Genomic DNA, 19323 nt, shown 5'->3' with positions numbered 1-19323 from the left:
TATCTTCTTTCCCTCCATCTACTGTCTTTATCTGATTTCCTGGCAATTTACATTGCGCTGAACAGACTTACATAGCTGGATCACCTCAAAATGTCAAAGAAAAGAAAAGAAAGAAAATCTAATCCATGAAGACCAGTAATGCATGTTATACAAAATATATGATAAATATGTATTCCTAGCTATAGTCCCAACACATTTCAGTTTGCTCAAGGATTTTGCTATAAATAATTAATTCAGAAAGTTGTTTTCTTTCTTAAAAAGAGTTCTGCTCTTTCAGGTTGCATTCTTGTAAGCATTCTCTCTCACTAGATAATGCAATCACATTTTAAAAGCATATTTCCTTTGGTATGTTCTTTTAGTGACGCTCTTATTTCCTGTAGCACCTGTAGGTGCTCCTGTGGAGAACACCTATGGAAGCTCATTGAAACTTCCCACTAGAAATGTAGAACTTTCGTGGGACCCATCAGCTGGCCTCTCAGTCCCAGGGAGCAGCTTTGTATCTCTCTAGCCCTCCCGACAGTGGTCTGTTTTCCTTTCTTCATGTTAGTTGACAATGCTAGTTACAAGTGCAATGGAAGCAGATCATAATGTAGCTTGTTGTCATATAGATTCTGCTCTGATACCAATCAAAGCATAGCCACAAAGGTTCAGTAATATTTTCCAGTTGTCAATTTTTTCGCTGCCCCCAACTTTACAGCATATCCACCTGTAAATCCTACCAGGGTTTACTCATCACTTGACAATTTTCAACCAGCAATAGTAGCTTAAGCTAAATACAAATCCTGGAATTAGATAGGAAATGTGTACCTAGATATGGTAGGTGGTACCGCGATGCCCCTCACATCCAGTTCTTCTCCACAGGGCAGGACTGCACATCCCACCCTCTAAAGAGAGGGGTGGGCTTCTGACTGATCTTGGCCAATGGAATGTGATAGAAAGTGACATCATCCCTTCCCAATGGCAGTATTTAACTTCTAGTGATGAGTTCACCAGCCTTCTCTTCCCCTGTTAAGCGATTATGGGAGCACCTCTTAATACGGAAGTGCCATAAAATAAAACAGCCGGGAATGCTAGGCTGGGAAAATAACCCCACTGGAAGTCTCCTCCCCACCCGACCCCACCGCCCCACCCTGCACCCACAGCAAACTTTGCATTAGTGAGAGACAAACTTCGATCCTTTAGTGATGATTGTTACAGCAGTATAACCTAACCCATCCTGACTGGCGCAGTACTGTATCCATGATTTGCGTATGTGCAATTTCTGAGTAAACTAATTGCTCTGTCAGTGGACAAACATCGTTTTAACCCCTACTATCCTGATAATGAATACTAATGTGTACAAGAACTGGAAAGATAATTTGCATAAATCAATATGCATGGTTTTTACTTCTACAAAAGTGATGGCACACAACCTAATGATCAATATTCAATAAGACCATCCTTGTACATAAAGGACACCCCATCGCATCTTACAAACCTAAAATCTATTTTAGCTAAACTAGTCCTGGAAGTAGAATACAGAGGTGGGCAAAAGAAGGTTTATAGTTGTGAGTACGAGATACACAGAATTAAGTCTTCTGTTATTATTTGTTAATTATTATATAACTTTTCTATAAAACAACCGTAACCTACTTTTGCCCCACCCTGCAGAGACAGGCACGTGTTAACCAGTTTCCAGTTATCTCACGCCAGCGTGAAGATGCTTATTAGACGTCTTGTGGGCACAGACTATGTAAAAAGGAGCGTCACTCACGCGAGTGTGTCGGATGTATTCTGCCACGGTTCCCTACCAAAACCACACCCACCTGCGTGTGAACACACTCTCTCCCAAACAACATCAACTCAGAGAGCAATAACCCTCAACTATGACTCAGCTTTCCCCCACCTCCCCTGTCAATCACCCTCGTGGTTGGCAGAATTAACCCTTCCAAGTATGCTCTCCAAGAACCAGAAAGTTGTTTCCCAAAGTACATGCTTCTCTGCACCGAGGGACACCTGAAATATATGAATGGGAAAAATGGCTCAGCCAACCCTTCTCAGGTGCTAGCTATGCCATTTTTGAGGGTCACAGAAAAGCTCAGTTGGCCTGTTTTCCCATTAAACATCTAAAATTTCTCCTTTCAACCAAATTGATATGGGAAATATGGTATCGGGAAATACAACAAACACCATTCCCGAGTTGTGGCCAGTCTATCCAAGGGACAGAGACATTCCAATCAAACTCCTGTCCTGGGAGAAATCTGGACAAGGGGGTGCTTAGCTAGACCCACCTCACTCGTGATGTACACAATCCAGCTGCTGGATAGGCCATGCCGCCTATGAGCTGGTAAGAAACTGGAGAGGAAACGTCGGTACAGGGGAATCCACTCATGAAATTGAATATAGTTCACATACTATATTCAAAGGTAATTTATTTATGACATAGATGTCCATCTGTTAACTTATGAAAAGTTGTTACAAATGTATATGCATCATTTGACTGCAATTTTGTAAAGCTTTGTGAATAGTAATTTTCTCATAAGTTAGAAGAATATAACTATTTTCCCTTCTTTTTTTGAAGATCTAGGCAGTGAAATTAGAGAGATTTTTACTTTCCTTTTTATAATTTGTATTGCCAAAATTTTTTACATGTATTACTTTTATAGACAACAAAGAAGCATTTGGGGGGAAGCAATTTGTAAGTGAAAATGAAAGTTTCATATTAACGTGATTTAATTTTCAGTTTACTTCCTTTAGTCTTTTACCTAATTATCTGCTATTGATTTGAGAAATGCAACTGTGTAAGACAAATCATTTAGCTGGTGGTTAATGAGAATTTCCCATGTGCCTATTACATTTTAGGGTTATTAAAACATTGAATATTCTTCTCTAAAAGTAAATTTATAAACTGACAGAATGTAACCTCCCTTTGTTAATTTAAGTGGGTGTTCTGGAGGGCAATGGTCAGATCTCTCAAGGTCTTTTACGTAAGGTTTTTCTGATTGTGTGATTTCTAATAAGGCTTATGGATGTAAAAGACCATATTCTATCACAATTCAATAACTGTGCTCAGATAACCAAAGTGCTCAGACATGGCCTGCACACAGATCCTTCACCTTGGCCTTGTTATTCCTTTCTCCAGCAACACATTTTTGTTTCATGAGGTTTTCCATAGCTTTCTTAGCCCTGCACCCAAGTGTCAGGGGAAAACATCTTCACCTTTCCGCTACATGCAGAGAACTGGAAATTCTACTTCTACCTACAAATACTAAACCATAAACACCTTGAACACGGGGACCTTGGATTACCCCCATAGTACATATAGAGGCCCAGTAATCTTATGGGTTTTTTTAAGATTTATTTATTTACTTAGAGAGAGGGGAAGGGTGGGAGAAAGAGAGGGAGAGAAACATCAGTGTGAGAGAGACACATGGATGGGCTGTCTCTCTCATGCGCCCCAACCAGGGCCAGGCCTAACCGACACGGTGACCTCTTGCTTTGCCAGATGACACCCAATGCACCAAGCCACGCCAACCAGGGCGAGGCCCAACAATCTCTTGACTGGATGGATGGAATTAAACCCCAAGGAACTGGAGGAATTATTCTTTAAGGCATAAATAAGGCTGCTAATTACATCATCTGTGGTTCAAGAAAAGAACAGGCAGAATTTTTTTCCTGCCTGGGGTGACATGATAGCATTCCACGGAAATCATCCCAGTGATTACCCGCCCAAGTCTTTCAGGTGCCATGAGAAAATCCCAGGGAATAATACACTTTTACACACACACACACACACACACACACACGTCCAAAGTGAAAGAACTTTGATGCTGAAGCCAGGTACAAGCAAGATCACCTCTGCTTTCCTCCCACCCCCCACCCCACCCCGCCAAACCTAACTCCTCTGAATGGGTGTGTAACTAGCACAACAAGTAAAAGGGGTCAACTTGCTGAACCCTCAGATAATCTTGCTCGTTTTGAACCTCGAATCCGGACAAACTTGGACATGGGAGAGGGTTTCTGAACCAGTACAAACAATAATAAATGAGCTGTACTCATAAAGCATTCTTTTCTTCCTTTTTTCTTCCAGGGCAGAAGTTCTTATGAATTTCTTCAATTAACTAAGATTTCAAGGAAACGAAGGAAAAACAGCAGAGCGCTGGATGACATATCCAAGACGATCACTAGACAGTTCCCAGACTGGACATGACCAGAAGTCCAATTAAACATGTGGAAATGTTATTTCTATGGAATAATTCGCTCCCCATTGTACCACTGGAGATGTACAAACTGTTAAGAAATATTAGGCTTACTAATGAAATTTTGCTAATATTTAGTGCTAATAAATTCAATCACAGTGCTGAGTCTGAGTACACTGGGAGCTACAGTTTGAAATTATACGTTACACTGTTAGCCCCAAATCAACCAAAAACAAATGCTTTTTTTCTCATTTACAGACTTATTTGTTTCTCTGAATACTCATGACTCACTGAAGCTGAGTATGTCACAAAAGGAGGAACTACTCTAACGAACATGACAAATTTCTTAGTTTGGGCAGCACAAAACTCCACCATTATAGAGAAAGACCCGGACAGACAGACACGGAGTACGGCACAGTGTCCCTAAAGACAGTTCAGTAAGAATGATAAAGGGCTTTTTATCCGGGGACTTGTCTCTGAAAAGGTCGTACATGTGTGCAGAAACCCGGGTTCCATCTGTTGCTTCAGAGCCAGCAGGCTTTATTGCATTGACTTGGTGCTCTTATCTGGGGGCCATAAATTCCCACCAGAGTGAGACACCAGCTTAGCCAATGACCCCTGCTGTTCAGATCAGACAATGGAGCCGGCCTTTCTTCCCAGAGACACGCTGTGGCTTCTGGACCGCCCTCTATGAATGCCCTTGGGATTTTGCTGTTTCCATTCAGGCTTTCCTAATGTGAGCAATTAGGAGATGCTTCATTTCAAGAGTCTCATCAGCAGTTGCAACACACCAGTGAGCAGTAAACTACTGGAACCAAGAGACAGGAAACTGGGAAGAAAAGGGCAGCGAAGCCAGAAAAAGGTCTCCTGCAGAGCTCCTTGCCTGCAAGAGGTGCTCCATAAACATTACTTTAACAGAGTGCAGAATAGACGAGGTGTACACAGGTGACATGAATTTCAAAATTTGAACCCCGGAGACCAAGGAACAACTACTGGTCCAGCAAATTCGAAGCCCTCTGCCATAACCGAAAGTTGGCTGGAGAGGGTTTGTACACTCAGCAGACCCGGAGTTTCCTGCCCTGAAGTCCATACCACTGAACACCCCCCCCACCCCAGGGGCCCAGGTGTTGTTTGTTTGGTTAGGTTTTTTTGTTTGTTTGTTTTTGTTTTTCTTTTGGAAGCAGAAGGAGCCAGGGATGCAAGTCGTGCAATGCCATGCCCTAACCCCATTCTCTCTCCCAAAATGTCTAGGGCCAATAGATATCTTCCAGGGAACAATAAAAGAAACGGAACTGGGTCTCCCCCAAGGCACCAACCACAAACAGCCTCATGATGAGCCCCTCTGCGCTCCTGAGAGGAGCGCGCAGTATAGAAAACGGCTTTCTCAGTCCTTCCCAAGTCAGCTGTTGACTAAAACACTCGTGCAGCTGGGGAAGAATAGAAGTAATGATGATGATACGTTGCAGTGCGTTATCATTGTAGGTGAAATTTTTTAAGTCATTCTCCTGAGCTCCAAAAGTATCCATCCATTCATTCACTGCCTTCAGGCCTTTCTCATTGAGCAAGATCTGTACTTGGTACAAAACGCTCTGGGGCTTCAGACGGGCTTAGGACCCACCGACTAGGGAGCTCTGACAGCCCCTCGCAGTTTCTTCTCTGCCCGCCAGGTGCCCAGGGATGATGGCTCCTGCTTCGCCCCCAGGGAGCCATTGTCCCGGGCCCTGAGCCCGGCGTCCGGCAGAATGCCGACCGCAGTCTCGCTCTCCGCCACCCCTCCCGCGAATTTCCTCCGCCAGCTCTTCATCCTGATGAAAACGCGGCGCTGAGCCCCGCGTCGGCCTCAGCGGGGACTGGGACAGGGGGCACAGGGCCAGGCCTCCATCGAGGTTCCTGCCCCCCCTCCCCCAGGGCCAGAGCTCCCCGGACCTTTCGTTTGCTTTTCCAACTTCGATCGGGGACCCAATGTCCCGGAACTCTTAAAGAAGGTCCGCGGTACAGCTCAGGTTAGCAGTTGGTAAACTGCTCACCATTAGACAAAACTCTTTTTAAAATGCAACGCCAAGGCTCTCCAGTTGCAGGCCGGGACTTCAGTATCAGACATCAGCGTCGGACCCCTTCGGGTCCGAGGGCCGGAGGGACCCCAGAGCACACGTCTGGAGAGTTGCAGGTCCCCACCCCGCTTGCGTTTGCCCGGGAAGCTTCCCATCCAGAGCGATCGGCATCGTCGCTGCGGGCGCGGATGCAGAGAGGGCCACAGCCGAAAGAATGAGGTCACTCCCCCGGGAAAGGCGGCCTGCGTCACGCCCAACACATAAAATGTGGCATCACAGAGCCTCAACCGGTAAAAAAAAAAAAAAACAAAACAAAAAAAAAACCGACTTGCAACCCTAGCGGGACCATCACTTTGGAAAATGGCGCCACCAGATGGCTGCAGCGAATCGCACAGAAATATGCTCGGGCTGGCGGGCTCTACAGCCCCAGAGGAACAGGAATGGCCCCAGACCACCCTCCCACGAGGTGAAGGTGACATTACCCACCTGGCTAGCCTGCCTGTGGATAAAAGCCAAGCAAAACACCCAGTAGGTCAAGATGCGTGCCTAAAGCCCTATCGTGTAACACCAGCAGCTGGACCGCTCACAGTGACAGGGATCCAGTTACTTAACCCCTCCGTGCCTCAGTTTCCTCGCTACTAGTTAGGAATTTGCAAAATAATAGTCACACCCATCTGCCTGGCAGCAGTGAGGATTTCAGGAGACAGGGGCTCACAGTCATTTGACGTGGGCTGAGGGAGGTTGCTGATCACCAGGCTCCCCAGGCGGCTTGGGCCTGCCCTAGCTAACTGCATCCTTTCCCACTCAGGAGTTGCTTAAAACCTCCGAGGGGGCACTGCCTTTTAATAAGGAGCAGGTGTTAGCCCACTCAAGGGGTTTGCTGCTTGGGGTGTTCTATTCCAGAAGTGGTTGTCCATAAGTAGTTTTATTCACTTGCAGCAATTAAAGGACACAAGGGATTCCAATCTAAAGCCGTCTCCCCGAAGGGACACTTAGCCGTTGCTTATATACACTATTTAGTTAATTACATGTTGATTTCTTCCCTGCAGCTGGCTAAACGTATCCACTTGAATGCCGGTCGAGCTCATCCACAAAAGACTGTGCTACATTTTTACATACAGCAAGAATAGCACTTAGTAAGGGAAGCACCAGACCTTGAGACCTTTGTACTGCCTAACACCGGGAAACACAAGCTCTCCAGCCAAAAGGGAGGGCAGCTCACAGGTGCAGTTATTTGGGGGCTAAGAAACTTGTTTCCAATTCGAAGCTGCCCCTCGGAAGCCAGAGCTGGATTTTGAGATAAGAAACCGGCATTTTACACTTGTTCTCCCCCTTCTTGCTTGCACTCCCTCTCAGAAAGAGTCCATATGCCTTAACTTTATTATTCGCGAGTGGGAGCAGGAGACTGCATTTCCCCAGCTCTCCGCGGATGCAGAACAGACGCAGGGGTCGGAGACCCCTCTCGCGGAGCAGAATCTCTGACAATGGGAGTCACGATCCTGCCATCCCAGAAAGTCTTGGCACCTACCACAGCCGAATTGTTCTGTCGGGATGAGCGGGAACTTTCTTTGTGCCTCGAGATTCTTCTGTGCCTGAACATCCGGAAACACTAAAGCATAAATCCGCTCTTGTCAAGACTCCTCTACAGGTCTGCAGCGTTAGGATGGGATGCTGGTGTGTGGTGAGGCTGGGGTGGGAGGATGAATTCCAATCCCATCATCAGGGACCCAAGGGCAAACCGCCCCCTTTAAGTAGGCTGCCCGGAGGAGTGGGCACGCACCACCACCTACCCTGGGTTTGGGTGAGTAATTTCCGTTCCTAAAATGGTCAAGTACTAAGTGAACGGGAGTAGAGATGGTGAGCATTGACTCTCTTTATAACAGCGAAAGCTTTCGGCAGTTTTCTGTAAGTGGCAAGGATCTTCGAAGACCAGTAGGCCTGAGGGCTAACCCGGAGCGCAGCAGAGTCAGCGGGAAGGAAGGCGCCCCAGCGCGGCTACACCACGTGCGCGCGTCTCTGTGCGGTTGCACAGCGACCCCGGCTGGGGAGGCGCGCGGCAGCAGTCACCAAGCATCCGCTTTCCTGAGCTTTTCACAAGGTCCGCGCTCGCGTCGCAGCTTCCGTAGATTATTCTCCGGTCCCGCTCAATCAGTTTGTCCCTTAGGCGCGCCTGTCACGTGGGCATGCGCTGGCCGCGGCACTAAAGAGCATGGAAGGAAAGGAAGTGGGACGCGAAGCAGATTGGGGAAGATGACACTGCCTATGCAAGGTGAAGTCGACGCTGGGTGGCGCGGGTGCGAGGAGGGTAAGGGACCCCCTGGAACAAGGCAGGTCAGAGTCGGACAGTAAGCGCGGGGGCGATGGAGACTCCAATGCGTCTCCCCGCTTCCCCTGGCGGCCAGCGGGGGTGCGCGCGCTCCCCAAACAATGCCTCCGGCCGCGCGAGCCCGCGCCGCTACGCGGTGTGCGGTGGCGCCCCGCCTCCAGCAAGGTCAACCAGCTCATGGCTTCTAGAGCCCCGCCCTAGGGTGTGTGAGGGACCAAGGCGACCCCAGGAGAAGGAGCCGGAGCTGGGGCTGGGGCGGTGGAGGCGGGAGGGCCCTCATCCCACCCTGGGCCCACGTCCCAGCATCTCTCCCACTTCAGGCTCTGATTAACTGTTTGATTCGGAATGTTTTCGTTTTATTTAGGGTTTATTTTCAAAACAGTGTGTCTTGGGGAGCGGGGCTTTTCGGTCTCTTGGGGTTTTAGTTAGAAACGAAAAGGCCCACGACCAGTTCTGAGGAAGAGCGGCCATTTGCTGCCCGCGCCCCAACTCCCAGCCCCGGCTTTTCCCGGGCAGAGTACCCGTGTCAAAGGAGAAAAACATGGAAGCTCAACTTTTCAGGAACTCAAGATTCTTGTTGTCCAGACGATGCTCTCTCCCTCCAGATGGCGACTTTCTCCAGTAGATAACAGAATGGGATTTCGCCACCCATGCATTAACCCCCTCTCCTAAGCAGTGAAACCACAAAGAGAACCCGGCGACTGGGACGGGGGTCGTGGAGCGGGGTGTTGCCAAAGTCAAAACATCTTTCCTGAAGGAGGGAAAAGGGGAAGCTGCGGACACAGCCTGTTAAAGGCTCTGAGTGGCTGGGGAGTAACAATGCACCCACCTTACATAAGAAAGAATTTTGGCGGCTCGCTTTTTGGGACTATCTCTTTGGATCTGCACTGCCACCATGCTTGGGAGGTTTTGAGACGACCTACCCATGGGGAAGAGTTGGGGCGCCTAGCGTAAAGGAGCCCCCCACCACACACCTTCCCTCTGCTGACATCCCAGTCCCAGTTTACAGCCGTGAACTTACCGTTTGCACTGGAGCCCCAGTTCCACGAAGGGAGAGGCCGGCCGACTTAACTCTCCTCGGCAGACGAGGCTCCAGCACGGTGCCCGTTGAGACAGGCAGCATGACCGAACCAACTTTGTAAAGGCCACGACCAGCACTCCTGGATCCCTAGGCAGAGCTCCTTGCTCTGCTCCTCTTTCCTTCCCGGCCTGCCCACCTGGCTCCTTTTCTGCCAGTCCCTTTTGCCGAACACTAGTCCTCCCGTGCCATGGGGCCCAACCTCCAGCTCCCCGGAGCGCCCCGCTGCGAGGCCTGTGTGTGCTAGGGCCCGTCAAGCCTCTGAGCTGTGATTCGGAGAAAACTGCAGAGGCGGTTCCACAACAGCAAAACCTAGACTCACCTCAACAAAATAGCAACCCTAACGTTTTCTTTTCCATGTCAAAGTTTTGCTCCTACGATTTTATTGATAATTCTGATTTTTAAAAGAGCAAGGGGAGGGAAGTACACCGTCCAGTATAGTCCAGGTTGGTGACTGTGTCTGGGAATTCGAGATTAAACCAAGTTCGAGGCGGCCTGGAGCAGGCAGGCCCCAGGTGCAAGCCGAAAGCACAAAGCAGGGGCTGGCTGCCAGCCGGTGCCCAGCGATGCAGTTCCATAGTGCAGCCCGGGGCCAGGCAGCAACTGCAGGATAGGGTCAACCCAACCCTGGCCCGGGCCTCTCTGGGGACAGAGTGCGTTCCTGCCGAGACGTGTGGGCGAGGCAGCCCATCACGTCCCCGGCTCCCCCGATCTCTCGCAGCCCCCGCCCCGCACGATCACTGTTAGTGCGCAGCTGCTGGGCTGGTCTATTTGTTTGTTGTTTAGAGCAATTCTAGAGCGCGCGCTCGGCAGCCTCTGAAAGGGGTTGTGGGGGGGCAGCCAGAATTTCCTTCCAGGGAGCGCATGAGGGGCATTCTCAAAGGAAAACCAGACCAAGTGAGTAGTGACCAACCCTCCTCAGATTACTCTCCACAGGCTCCTCCCTTGCTCCCCCCACCCACCTCCAGATTTGCATTAAAAAGGCCAAGAAAACGCTGGCTGGGCCCCAGCAGCCGCTCACACTGCTCCCCCGGGTCGGAGCCCCCCAGAGCTGCGCGAGGGCTTGCTGCAAAAAGCCGAGCACAGAACTCCTTGCCCGCGCAGTCCTGCCCGCGCCCGGCCTCTTGGCGCTCTTGCTGCCCCGCCGCCCACTTTTCAGGCCCCCCAGCCGCACCGAGCGAGCGAGCCGGCCCGGGACGAGCTCCGGCCTCGGCCGCCTGGCGCTTCCCCAGCTCCGTTCCTTCTGCCCCCCGGGGGTCGCGCGCCCACCATGCCGAAGGGCCCCGGCTCGCTGCTGCTGCTGGTCCTGGCCTCGCACTGCTGCTTGGGCTCCGCGCGCGGGCTGTTCTTCGGCCAGCCCGACTTCTCCTACAAGCGCAGCAATTGCAAGCCCATCCCCGCCAACCTGCAGCTGTGCCACGGCATTGAGTACCAGAACATGCGGCTGCCCAACCTGCTGGGCCACGAGACCATGAAGGAGGTGCTGGAGCAGGCGGGCGCCTGGATCCCGCTGGTCATGAAGCAGTGCCACCCGGACACCAAGAAGTTTCTGTGCTCGCTCTTCGCCCCGGTATGCCTCGATGATCTGGACGAAATCATCCAGCCGTGCCACTCGCTCTGTGTACAGGTGAAGGACCGCTGCGCTCCGGTCATGTCCGCCTTCGGCTTCCCCTGGCCCGACATGCTCGAGTGCGACCGTTTCCCCCAGGACAACGACCTCTGCATACCCCTCGCTACCAGCGACCACCTCCTGCCCACCACTGAAGAAGGTAAGCCTTCCCCTTTATTTCCCCCCTCCGAGCTCCGCTAAGACTTTCCAGGCGGGATCCCTAGGCCCCCGCCCCACATCCCGATGCGTCCCCACCTGAGGTGCCATTCCTGGCGGGGCGAGCGCTCTCCTTGCTCTGATGTGTCATCGTGACAGATTTGAGAGGTATCTCAAATACCTCCCACATACACACACACCCCGAGCCTCTCATTCCCTTTCCGAGTCATACCGGTTATACCTTTCCTAGGGGCAGTTAAAAAGAAAGAAAACGAATAACCGATAGGTAACTTTCCCAAATAGATACACAACTATTTTTGCTACCACGGGGGACTAAGTTGTGAGAGGGTTGGAAGTGGTCCTGTGTGGAGGAGTTGGTGAGCATCTATCTGGTCAGAGGCGTCTTGCTCAGCCTCACACAGCACCTTCTCACCGCTGGGCAGGCTCTTAGGCACAGGGACACTGGGTACAGACAGCATAGCCGAAACCCACACAACAGATCAACAGAGTATCTTTTAAGGTGCTTGCTGTTCTTTGCCAATTCGGGTTTGGGAAATAACTCAGAGGTGTTGAAAATTGAGTGTGGGTTGTAACTGCTCAGGTGTCTACGGAAGAGGCAAAGGGAATCTCCAGCAATCACTTTCTATCACCAGTCGGCTTTTATCTTAGGAGTGGTTTTAATTAACTGGAGAAAACCATACAAAAAAAAAGAGTTTCCCAAGTTTTTAGAAAACAGAGGGGGAGTTCCTGTGCAAAAACCATCAAAGCAATGAAAACCTCATGGGCTCTCGATATTCTTCCTGAAAACAAAACATACACAATGTGCCTGAGCTGGTTCAGGTCCCCCCTGGGACGGAAAGGAGGCTTCCTAATCCCTTTCAGGGCTCCAGCAGCATCTCCCTTTCAATCTCCTAATTGTTTTCCTACAGCCATCATTAGTTAAAGAAAGCGCAGAGTTGCTTAGCAATCTTTCCTGGCAGGCACCATGAGTATGCAATCATCTTATTGGTTAGATTTCTAATTTATTGCAAATGTTTGGCATATTTTAAACATTTGTCCAACATACACCACAGACCAACCAATACAGGTTAGTAACATTTTATATACATTCCTAGAGCTCCTAATTGGAAATGTTTCATTTTGTTTGAGTGAGGGGAGTTAAAGGCAGTTTTATATGTGTTGCTTTTGTTTTTATTTCTCTCCACTATCAGCACTAACATTATACACTACCTTTCTCCCAAATGCCACTCTCTCCCTTCAAAATTAAAGTTTATGGTCTTCAAAATATGCTCTGCCATTTTTCTAGTTTCACAAATAACTCTTCTATCATGAGTCTCATAGCTTTTTTTTCTGTGAAAATTAAATTTCACCTAAATTTTAAAGACAGAACATGTTTAAATGGGAGAAAGGGAATATGCTCTCTTTTTTTCTTTTCCTAAGACATTAGACTCATCAGAAGATTGGGTCAGACTCCAGAGACAGTTGGCTTCAACTTTGCTAAGCTTCAGGAAAAGCTTTGAGTTTTTTTGTTTGGTTGGTTGGCTCTCTTTTTTTTGTTTTTGTTTTTTGTTTTGTGTGTTTGTTTTTGAGAATCTGAAGCAAACAAAGAGCATGAAGAACCTTTAGGAAGACCAAAGATAAAGATTAAATAAATGCTGCTTAAGCACAAACTTGACAGAAAGTACAAGGTGATGCAGGGCCAGTTAGGGAAGGCTGTTGTGCTTACAGGTGTTTCCAAGGTAGGAAGGAGCCCATTGGTGGCCCTTAACACCACTCGCCACCTTTCCCTGTGCAGACTTCACAACATCTTGAAACAACTCTCCAGAGACACAGAGTTCTGCTCAGGAGCCCGGAGGAGACCCAGTGCACTGGTGTCCTGAAGCAGAGAAGGACAGTCTTTTGGCCATTTTTTTTTGTGGTTACGCTTTCCAAACTCTCTCAAGAGTCTTCTGGTGTTTTCTCCTCAGAGAAGCTTTGGGAACAACTTTGTCAGAGGCTGAGTTTGTCCCAGGGGTGGGGGAGAAGGGCTAGACAGCTGAAACCTGTCCCGGTTAACTATAGCTACACCTGCACACAATGCCCCAAGTGCCCCTTGTCTTTGGAATTCGTCATTTATTAAACACTCCATATGGGCCTTTTTGTCCATCGAAACATGGGAGGCATGGAAGACCTGGGGACGACCCAACCTCCTTTTACAAAGGAGGCAGAGGCTGAGCTCTCCCAGGACAATTGCTGCTCTTGCCTGGGTGCGCCCCTCGGAGTTGTTTACAAAAACGCCACCTGCTGTTCTCTTTTAGGCAAACTGACCCATTTTTCACTTTTCTAGCCCCTAAGGTCTGTGAAGCCTGCAAAAATAAAAACGAGGATGACAACGACATAATGGAGACTCTTTGTAAAAATGATTTTGGTAAGTAATACACCACAACCAACAAAAGATTTCACACTCAAAAAGTTTTACTTGCCAGCAACACTGAAGGGCACAGATCATGGAGATGTTACTAGGTAAAGCCTGGGTGAGATACCACCCCCCTTCGCTCACCTTTCCTACAGTCATCTAACCTGCTCTCTCCTGGTCTCCTCCCTGGGTAACTGTCTTCTGTTGACTTGTGTCTTTTTTTAGGTGAGATTCATTTAAGCGGTAATCAAATACTGAGAATTACTTAACTTACTAATTTTCAATGGCATGTTTCCGTTTTACTTTGGCTTCTTCTCACCAACGAGCCTGATCCTGGGCCGTGTTCCCTTTCGGACACTGGACATGCGCACCGGGGACGGAAACATGTGAATCTTAGCCCCAGCGAACACACGGAAGGCATTAAGTTGTCCACAAATAGAAACGGAGTCCAGTGCCAAACTGAAATATTCTTCCTTTATTCATAACCATTAGTGACTATATCCAAGATACTGCTTAATAACTGGAGGAGGGATTCCTTAAATTTCAAAAGAAGAAATAAAGCTTAGGAATTTACTTTGGCAAGCTGCACGAAAGATCCATGATGACGTGGTGCTTGGGGACAATAAATAATGTGTGATACGTTACCCAAGTTCCATAGAGTGTAAGTCACTGCCCTTAAGAGGATATTATTAGGGGAAAACGGGTTGGAGACTGTCCATACAGGACTCTATCAGCACCTTATCTGCTGTCCTCAGGCCCAGCTAGACACAGGGTCAATGCCAAATTCAAAGTTGGGACTGGCCAAGAACTTTGTCCAGACTCCCGAGCTTTCTGGCTTTCATCCCATTCCAAAAGCAGAGACCTTCTGATGTGTTTAAGTGGTTGGTACCTCTTAGAAACTTCCATTCGGGCAGAAGGGTGACCTTAGCGGTACACAGCTGTGACCCCCACTCCATCCAACAACAGGGCTCTAACAGATCTGTATTCCTGTTGCTGTGTCCTCAACAATGTCCTTGAGACTGAGAGGAATCACTGCGGCCCCCGCTGCTGAGGAACGCCCTCCTGGAAGTCTCAGGTCCGGTCAGGTCCCTGAACTCGGAGAATAATCCTAACAGTGCTCCTTACACCCACGGGTCTCTTCCAGGGAGGGCCCCGAGTTTGCCCTTAGCTGGTGCCAGAACAACCAGAGCCACAGCTTTAGGAAAAGCCTCACAATGCCAAGGAAGGGAGGGGGAAAGGCAACTCTGTTCCAACCCATCCTGCCCCTCAGCAAGAGCCACCAATGGGATGATAGCATTTTGTATGCCTGCATAAAATATACACAACGACTCTCGGGGCCAGGCGTGTTGGCAACAGCAATCCCAGGGCCTTCCCGAAACTCAGTGCCTAGCTTCCGTGCTACCAGACAGGATGAAGGGCAAGAGAGGAAAATACCATTTTAATAAACTGTATACTAGAGTGTACGTAAAATATCATCTTCTGACAGCTTGCATCCATTGCACTAGATTTCATCCAGATCTCCTGGCTTCCATGAAAAAGTTGGTTGTATTATGGGGCTCCAAACAGTTGACATGAGAGACATGCGCACACGCACACACACGCACTCACATGTATGAACTGCTTTGCCGCTTCCCCTACAGAAGACCTCCCTAAGGATGCTCTGTCAAGCCTGGGCCCCAAAACGGGGGGCGGGGTATGTGTGTGTGCTAGTGTTCCCTCCTTGGGGAAGAACGCCTTTCAAAACAACATGGGAATCATTACATTTAAAATTGCACACACGTAGACCCTCACAAGCTTTGTTTTCTATCTCCCCACATTCATTTTTGTCCCAAAAGGGCTAATGAACCTGGATTGCAGGTTTACAAGCGGTATTCCATACTGCCTCTGTACTTTGGGGGAGTAACGGAAGGGTAGAAGGAACGAGGGTAGAAATCTGGTATATTTAACGTCACACCCCTTCGCCATTGCACACCTGAAGCACAGGGCGAGTGTAGAACGCCTCCTCATTTCAGTGGGGAAAGCACTGAAGAAAGGAATGCCCACGCCACCTGCTTGTGTATTCAGCACAATCTGTCGTTGGATCGGATGGTGTCAGCACCTCCGACTACCACGTCCTGCATCCCTGTTCGCATCTTCCAGGGCAAGAGTTGTTCTGGGGCTTTCGTTCCCTGTATCTGGTCCCAGCTGAACACCCAGGCAGGAAGTGCCTGCTGTTTTCTTATGGTGATGGTTAGCAAAGCTGGTCATTTTAAAGCTAGAGAAGTGTGAGTAATAAAGCTTCCCCCTGGTTAAAGGTGATGATTTTTTTAATGTTTGGAGCTCAAGAATGTTTAGTTTGACCTGCTGAAATCACACATGCTCTCTCTGTACTGTAGATGAGGCTCCCAGGCAACACATAATCAGTCACTTGGCTCACTATGTATGGCCCCCATCCCCACACCTTACACCTTCAAGTCCATGATTTAAGTCTCATAAACCCTGAGAAGCCAGAACCATGGTTCAGATGTGGTATTGGACAAAATAATGGCTGGCTAAGTCACAGCATCTTTGACGTACCCAGTTGAGCTTTGGTCATTTCCCAGTCGACTAGAAAAGCCGTCCTTCGTCCAATTCTCTTTCTGAGAGAGAAAGAAACCACCAAAGCAGTTATGCTCACATACGCTCAGAACGCTTCCTCTGTTGCTAATTTAAGCAATGAACTAAACCCCATCAGAGTCGGGAAGCTAGACTGGTGGGTATCCGTACAGGACAGTCACCTACAGCGCCAAGGGTCTTGGGACGCATGACAGCGGGGTGCGTTAACGCTCCAGCCAGGACACAAAATTGGAATTGTCCTATGAGACAACACTGGTGCTCTAGGGGGTTTAGGACCCGGTGTTCCGAGGATCCCCCTCAGTGGGGACCCTATCTAACTGGGTGATCTTGTGTAAGTCACTCCAGTTGTCTGGGTTTCAGATTCTTCCTGTGCCAACGAGAGATGTTTAACTGGATGATTTCTTCCAACCTTCAAATCCTGTGCTTTCTCTGCCTTCGTGGATCCTTGAAATGTAATTCCAGCATGTACGTTTGCAGGGTTTTCTTTCCCAAAGCATAATGTTTATGGCTCTAAAATGTGTCTTTTATGTAAACCACTTACTTTTGGTCTTAGCATTCTAATGAGTCTAATATCCATTTTGGAAACGGTGCATATATGAACTGTAAACGCCCTGGCCTTGGACGGGCAAAGGATAGCATATGAGGATGAGGTCTTCAGAAAAACACTTTTACAGCGAAACATGTGCTCTTAAAAAGAGTCTTGGATATTTTTCTCCTAGTTACTTTACCAAATCAAATGCAGCTGTAAGATCAATTCTCCTTCCCTATAGTCTGTTCTTTAGAAAACAATGATTGTGTGATATAATTTCCTTGCAGGTTTGTCCAAAAACCTATCCAACGTAATTAATTGAGTTTAAAGTTTACAGCCACAGAAGGATCATGTTTCACCTAAGAATCAGGCATTTCTTTTCATGCTGACGTTTCCAATAGGGGAAGTCATTTGTTGAGGAGAGCAGAGCACAAACCACATGCGACCCGCACACAAACACCAGGGCTGGGACGAACGTTAATGGAGTCCCACAAAGGGAGTTTTGAAAGGATGGCTGATTTGAAACAAAGTGCCTGGCAAACCCTTTGAGGCTTTAGAAATGGAGCCACCTGCTGCCCCCAGTTCCCAACCCCCTCCACGCAGCCCCCCCACCAGCCCCTCAGCTCTAGGGAGCTCTCCTTCTGCTCCCCTGCCAAGCCAGGTCACGCCCATAGCAGTAGCGTGGGGTGAGGAGAGCTCCCAGTCTCGACTGCATTCCCTCATTATAACTGGAGCGATTCCATCCCTTCTCGGTAGCACTGAAAATAAAAGTGAAGGAGATAACCTACATCAACAGAGACACGAAAATCATCCTGGAGACCAAGAGCAAGACCATTTACAAGCTGAACGGGGTGTCCGAACGGGACCTGAAGAAGTCGGTGCTGTGGCTCAAAGACAGCTTGCAGTGCACCTGCGAGGAGATGAACGACATCAACGCGCCCTACCTGGTCATGGGACAGAAACTGGGCGGCGAGCTGGTGATCACCTCGGTGAAGCGGTGGCAGAAGGGGCAGAGAGAGTTCAAGCGCATCTCCCGCAGCATCCGCAAGCTGCAGTGCTAGCTGTGGCGCTCTGCTCCGGCGGCTCCGACAGGCCGGCCCCAGGGCGCGGCCGGCCACTTCCGCGCGAGGCCCAGGCCTCGGCTCTCTGTCCCAAGCACAGTCCCTGCAGCTCCGGCCCCAGCCTGGAGCAGCGCCCCCTGCCTTTTGCACATTTGCACCCCCAGCATTTCCTGAGTTATTAGGCCCCAGGAGGCCTCAGGAATGGGTACCTGTCTTCACATTAAGGAGAAACCCAGCCAAGTCTTGTAGAAATATTCAAACTAATAAAAATCATGCATATTTTTATGAAGTTTTAAAATAGCTCACTTTAAAGTTAGTTTGGAATAGGGACAACTGTGACTTGGGTCTGATTTTTTTTTTCCCCTCTTTGGTCTGGTCACCTGACTTTCACTTTTCTGCTGAGGATGCCGTAAATGTCCAAATAGCTTCATTTTTGTCTGTGGCCCAAACTGCTGTGGGTCACAGCCCCAGTTGAGATAAAGCTGGCTGTTATCTCAACATCTCTCAGCTCCAGCCTGAGACGCCTCGCCTAAGTGTTCAAACAGTTACGTGTCATTTTACACCCTCATTGGGACTTCACAACTGTAGCGTGTATTGCATTTCCAAGTAGAGGACTTCCATTTATAAGAAGCACATTAACCATCATAGCATGAATTCATTGAATAAAGGGCACAACAGACAAGTTTTGTAATTGACCTGAGTCCTTTAAGCTTTGTTTAAAACATTTTTTCTTATTTTTGCAAATTAAACCATTGTAGCTTACCTGTAATATACATAGTAGTTAACCTTAAAAAGTTGTAAAAATATTGCTTTAACCAACATTGTAAATATTTCAGATAAACGTTATATTCTTGTATATAAACTTCACATCCTGTTTTACCTGCGTGTCTTATGTCTCTGTAGTAGAAGGGGTTGGGAAGGGAACTGTCACCTTCTTTTAAGAGCTGTCACCTTTTCCCTCAGGTCCAGCCCCCCTACATATCCAAGTGTCTGTTCCTTAAGTGACTCAGAAAGTGTCTCCCCCCGGATGCCACCAGACTCGCACCTTGTGCCTCCCATCTCAGATTTACACCCTGGGGACCCTGCAAGGGGGCAGACTCCAAAAAGGACCTTCCTTCCCTTGTCCCCCCTCAGCAATTCAGTTGCAGCCATGTGGCAACCCTACTCTCACCCGAAGGTCCGTGGCCTCTCCGTGGTCCTTTTCACTCCCAGAGACTTTCATAATGAAAAGGAATCACCACGGCAAAAATGTTAGTTCCCCGCCCCCCAGGACACTCTGACCCTCAGACGAAAAGCCATGATTAGAAGAGTGTCCGTGGGAAGGTGGAGGCCGGGAGGGGCGGTG

At 48.7% G+C, this 19323-nt stretch overlaps 1 protein-coding gene across 1 annotated transcript; it reads left to right on the top strand.

Moving 5' to 3' along the window:
- The first annotated feature begins 10651 nt into the window (after positions 1–10651).
- SFRP2 (secreted frizzled related protein 2) lies at positions 10652–18845 on the top strand. The gene is made up of 3 exons (XM_028521688.2): positions 10652–11402; positions 13725–13805; positions 17674–18845. Exons 1-3 carry the CDS (start codon positions 10904–10906, stop codon positions 17976–17978), a joined length of 885 nt encoding a protein of 294 aa, XP_028377489.1. The 5' UTR covers positions 10652–10903; the 3' UTR covers positions 17979–18845.
- The last annotated feature ends 478 nt before the right edge of the window (positions 18846–19323 follow it).

This window comes from Phyllostomus discolor, chromosome 8 (assembly GCF_004126475.2).
Source record: "Phyllostomus discolor isolate MPI-MPIP mPhyDis1 chromosome 8, mPhyDis1.pri.v3, whole genome shotgun sequence".
In the NCBI taxonomy this organism is placed as follows: Eukaryota; Metazoa; Chordata; class Mammalia; order Chiroptera; family Phyllostomidae; genus Phyllostomus; species Phyllostomus discolor.
The sequence above is the reverse complement of the archived record's forward strand: the minus strand, read 5'-3'. Positions and strand labels throughout refer to the sequence as shown.